Below are 5,204 nucleotides of genomic sequence, written 5' to 3'. Positions count from 1 at the left end.
AAAACAACAGCTATATAGCTGTTGTTTTTACCCCCTCCCCCAATACCACCAGTTTAATGCAACCACTGGATCAAGGCATTATTTATAACCTCAAGAGAGCATATAGAGCCCGCCTGATAAGGTACTTGATCCACAACATAGAAGGAGAGAACAATTTGCAGCCATGTCTTGGATGCTATCCGTAATCTTGTTATTGCTTGGGAAAGTATTACATTAAATGTAAAAATCAACTCTTTCAGAAAGAGTATTTTTGGATAAAAACATTGTCCAGCAGACGAATGTGATAGCAACAGTGAGGAACGGAGGAATTTGAAGCAGCATATGGATATTGTTGGCGAATTTGAAGAGTTGGTGAAGGTGGATGATGAAGTTGCTACCACTGCAACGCCATCACCAGAAGAGCTGCTGGGTACCAAACAAAATGATGTTTTTGCTACCAGTGCAAGCGAAAATGAAGACGCGCGCGCACTGCCATCTAAAAAAGATGCCCAAAATGCATCGAACATAATAGAGAATGTGCTGTGCTGTAGTTAAAAACGCATATAGGACAAAATTGGATTCCTTCTTGGCTGATTTGGATCAGATTAATTTATTAAAAAGTTAATTGTTTGTATGTCTCCTTTTATATTAAAATTATAATTATTTTTACTGTGATACTAAAATATTGTATATATCAAAACATATACTGTACAATATTTTCATTTCCGTTAATATTGCTTTTCTCTTAGTTTATCTTACAAATTAAATAAAATCTTTAAAAAATATGTTATTCCTATTACTGTATTGTTAAACAAGGCTTCTGTTTTTATTTTATTTTATTAATTTATTTTGGTATTATTATTATTTATTATTATTCTTAGATATACAATATGTACAAAAAAAAAAAAAAAGGGTAAAATTTTGACACTTTTGGGGGACCTCGTTACTACAAACCTCGTTATTACAAAACGTGAAAATTTAGGTCCCTTGAACTTTATATTAATGAGATTCCACTGTACAGTATTATATAATACAGTACTGTACTTTATATAATTGTATAGAATGTTGGTATAATAATCTAATATTATTATTTATGAAATAATTTGTAATTTTAGTACTAGGTGGCATCTCACACGTTTCCTTGGAAACCACTTGACTGTGATGCAACTACCAGAATAGCAAGGTATGTTACTACTCTGTGATACTCCTTATATGTAGCTATCTGTGATACGGTTTCCAATCCAGTGAATTTGCTGGTGCTTCCTATATTTTAAAGTGCGTGTTGTTGTTTTTGCACAGTTGTCAATAAGGTAGTAATTTCGGCAATACTTAAACTAAATGTCACAATCTCAGTCAACTGTAAATTCTGCAAAATCGCATAGAACTGGGTCGGCAAAGAAAAATTTAAGTAACAGCTCAAGTTCGCGTTCTCGTTCTCGAAAATTTTCAGCAGCTTACTCGAAAAGCGATTCTCCCAAAGAACTGATCGATGTGCCAAAGATCATTGACAGGGAGGGTAATGATCTAACTCCAAAACCACTAATTCAGTATAATGAGAATATTGCAGGCAGTGGTCGTTTAAGTAGTACCAGCGAACTAGCTTCTTCAGATACAATAAGAGGAAGGGGTGTTAGTACTTTTTTTTCGAGAACTGATTGGAGTAATGTTGATCTACTTCCAGATCATTTTACAGGGGAACATCCACTTTTTCGTGAACTGGGTATTTCAGAATTGGCAGAAAAACCAACCTCACTGTTTGAAAAAGATTTAGGAAGAATCGAGATTGATTTCAGAAAGCCTTTTGTTAAATTAGAAGAAACTGAAACAATCTGGTTGCTTGATATCCATGATGTCTTAGTAGATATGGAAATGGGTACAGGCGAGTTAGTACAAAAGCAAAATTTATGTTACACCGATCTTCTTAGGAGACGAGAGGGTGGGGAAGAGGTTAGTCACCGTGGTATTCAAACTATCCAGCTGCCCCCAAAGAGCAAACAGACTGAAACACAAGAAAGAGTCATTAAGGAAAATTCGACAATGGCTTCTAACTGGCTCCTTCAACTGGATCAAGCAGGAGACACATTGCAAATAATACCTGATGGTGTCGCAGGTACAGATCCTACCTTGGTAAAGGTGTTGACTGAAGAGAAGTTAAAAAATTTGGATAATTTAAAGAAAGACCTTAACTATATGGAAAGAGCTGTCAACTTGAATACTTATGCTCCGATTATAACTGTTCTGAAAGGTATTACAACTGCTGAGGATACAAGTGAAATGCCTGTAATAGAGGAGGTTGAACAAACCCCTGATGAACAGGATCAGAAAAAAGATCAGCCACAAGATCAGAAAAAAGATCAGCCACAGGATCAGGAAAAAGATCAGCCACAGGATCAGGAAGAAGATCAGCCACAGGATCAGGAAAAAGATCAACCAGGGACAAAAGCAGCAGAACAAGAGCCTAAGCCTGAAGCACTAGAAGAAAAGAGGCCATCTGCCACTGCTGATGATACAACAGAAATTTCAGATATCTCTATTACATCATCAGTGCCACTTACAATAGAACACTTAATATCATTCTCAGTTCAAACCACAAGTGAAAAGTACGCTGTTGCTTCGGTATGTTGGAATCCAGGAAATGAAGATTTGTTTACCGTAGCATATAGAATAAAAGATGCTTCGCCCACAGATCCCAAAAGTCTTATATATTGTTGGTGTATAAAGAACTGTGAATATCCTGAAAGAATATTCACAGGAGAATCAAGTGTTACAAATATTGAATTTTCAACTACCCGACCTTCATTGCTAGCTGTTGCAATGGAAGATGGCATCATAGGAGTTTATGACATACGCAAAACCGAAAGTGCGGCTGCTCTTGACACTGTGCACTCACTCATTCGGCCAGTCGGTACAGTTAGTCAAGTCAGATGGAACTCAAGGACTGAAGCATCGGGAGAGAAACGTGAGGTGTTCATGTCTGTGTCACAAGATGGTCAGGTTATTCAGTGGACTCCAGGAAAAGGATTAAATGGAGTAATATTAATGCAACTACAGAGGTTATCTCCAGAAAATGAAACCAAAGAAGAAAGTTATGTCATATCAAACTATGCATGTGGCTACTGTATTGATGTGAACAAAGCTGATCCAAATATATATCTTATTGGAACAGCAGATGGCCATATTTATATGTGTTCAACTGCCTACAGTGACCATTATCTTCACTCTTATTATTTTCATAAAGGACCAATTTTTCGTGTTATCTGGTCACCCATAGTATCGGATGTCTTTCTCAGCTGTAGCAGCGACTGGACAGTGGCCATATGGGAATGTGCAAAAAGCAATCCCGGAATCAGTATCCAAACACACGTACAGAAAGCTATATTAGATGTAGCATGGTCACCCACTTCATCTACTGTCCTTGCATTAATTACAGAATCCTCATTGGAAGTGTGGGATATTGCTCTTAATGAGCGTGAACCAATTATGTATCAAGAGCCTCAAAAAGGTATTCTGTATACTTGTCTTTGTTTTTTACCAACTCTCTCAGCCATTGCAGTAGGAGACTCTGCTGGCACCACAGCTGTTTACTGTTTAAAAGGCTTGCATCCACCCACTCAATATCAAGAAGAAATTCTAAGAAATATACTTGCAATTAACAGAAGCGAATCTGGTCCTACAGAAGAACAGACATAGTAGTATCTTTATATAAAAATATATTGTGGGTTCAGATTTAATAGTTCGGGTTGTCAGGGATAAACTGGCTGTAGTTGGTGCCTCCCAACAATTTTGGTATCCCCCTGTTTTTTTTCAGCAATAACACCCAACAAATGCTGTTTGCCCTGGTGATAATTGCCATCTAATTATTCAAGCCAGTTCATCCCATTGCTGTCCACCTCTAAAAGAAATGTTCACCTTTTTTATTTTCTCTTTTGTATTTAAAAGATAAATTAAATTATCTACATTTGTAACTGCCACGTAAATGATAACACGGGTATAAAATTGATGAAATTTAAACATTTTTTTTTAAATTCGATTTTTAGTAAATTAATTTTAGTTTACTGGAACAAAGAAGTGTACGTATATCACTTATGCACCTTATGAGATCTAAAAGCTGTAGACCTATTTAGTTAGTCAACGTTTTGAAACATATTTGTTTTGTTTTCAAGTCAACAAATGACATCTTGATGTCCAACTCTGTATGTGACCTCCATCTCCAGTAATTACAGAAATTCTTCACTACTGATAATGAAATTGCCTAAAAAAAAAAAATAATCCTCTGCGGACTACTTTTTGTTAACTGTGAACACATTTAATAACATGGTTGGTTTACCCTTTATGTTTTGACAAGAACCTTAGGGGGTAACCCCACCCCACTTGGTGTTTAGACTGTTTACATCCACTGCACCTTACCCCATCCCTGCTGTTCAACATGTCCTTGAATACAATGAATTATCTAAGAGCTTTTAAACAAACTTATCTAGTTTTCTAAACAAATTTATCTTATCTCATTGAAGTGTTTGAAGCTTCACAAGGCCTTAGTAAATTAAATGCAGGTAGCATCTTTACCCTTGCCTGAAAATAATAAAGATGCTCTCAGCATTTAGTTAAAACTTGAAAAAGGATAATTGCAGAATAGATGTGCAGAAATTTGTCCTCAGCCAGACAGTTATTCATTGTTGAATTAAACTTTGATCTCATATTGCGGAGGTAGGAAGTCTGAATAAGTTTAATGAGAGATTGGACAAATTATTAGGAGGGAGGGGTAAATGAAGTGGATAAAAGTTTATTTTTATATTTGGCTGATGCCATATAAGATTGCTTCCTTGCGTCATTCTGCCAATACTAATGCTTTTCTTTTTTTTATTTTTTTTTAAATCCAGAATTATAAGTAATGACAAAGTAATGCAAGGAAGCAAGCTTATATGGCATCAGCCAAGAAACTACCGCTCATATCATTTGTCCAACCCCTCTAGTAATTTTTCTAATCCTTTAGATTTATTCAACCTACCCACTTCCACTGAGCTATGGCTGTTTGAATTTTAAAAATGGCTAGAGAATTTTGAATGGTAAAAAAAAAAATGTTTATTCATATTAGATATGCATCTGGTTATTCTTATTTTGTTATTTTTAGGATTCAAAACTCCATGGTCACTACAGTGTATGGGCTACTGGCACTCTATCCAGTGTATTCAGTTGAACTAGTTTTTTTTTTAATAGACTAATATTAA

At 35.7% G+C, this 5,204-nt stretch overlaps 1 protein-coding gene across 1 annotated transcript; it reads left to right on the top strand.

Annotated features, from left to right (window-relative positions):
- Window positions 1-1,317: 1,317 nt before the first annotated feature.
- LOC150081335 (dynein axonemal intermediate chain 4-like) lies at window positions 1,318-3,669 on the top strand. The gene has a single exon (XM_090380173.1). The coding sequence runs from the start codon at window positions 1,318-1,320 to the stop codon at window positions 3,667-3,669; it is 2,352 nt and encodes a 783-aa protein (XP_090236299.1).
- The last annotated feature ends 1,535 nt before the right edge of the window (window positions 3,670-5,204 follow it).

The sequence above is a fragment of the Mastigoproctus giganteus genome, chromosome 8 (assembly GCF_048544385.1).
Source record: "Mastigoproctus giganteus isolate SK-2022 chromosome 8, ASM4854438v1, whole genome shotgun sequence".
In the NCBI taxonomy this organism is placed as follows: domain Eukaryota; kingdom Metazoa; phylum Arthropoda; class Arachnida; order Uropygi; family Thelyphonidae; genus Mastigoproctus; species Mastigoproctus giganteus.
Note: the sequence above shows the minus strand (reverse complement) of the source record. Positions and strands in the feature narration are given on the sequence as shown.

What these genes read in the sequence shown, in the direction of transcription:
- LOC150081335 (XM_090380173.1), top strand. Translation starts at nt 1,318, where the DNA reads ATGTCACAATCTCAGTCAACTGTAAATTCTGCAAAATCGCATAGAACT.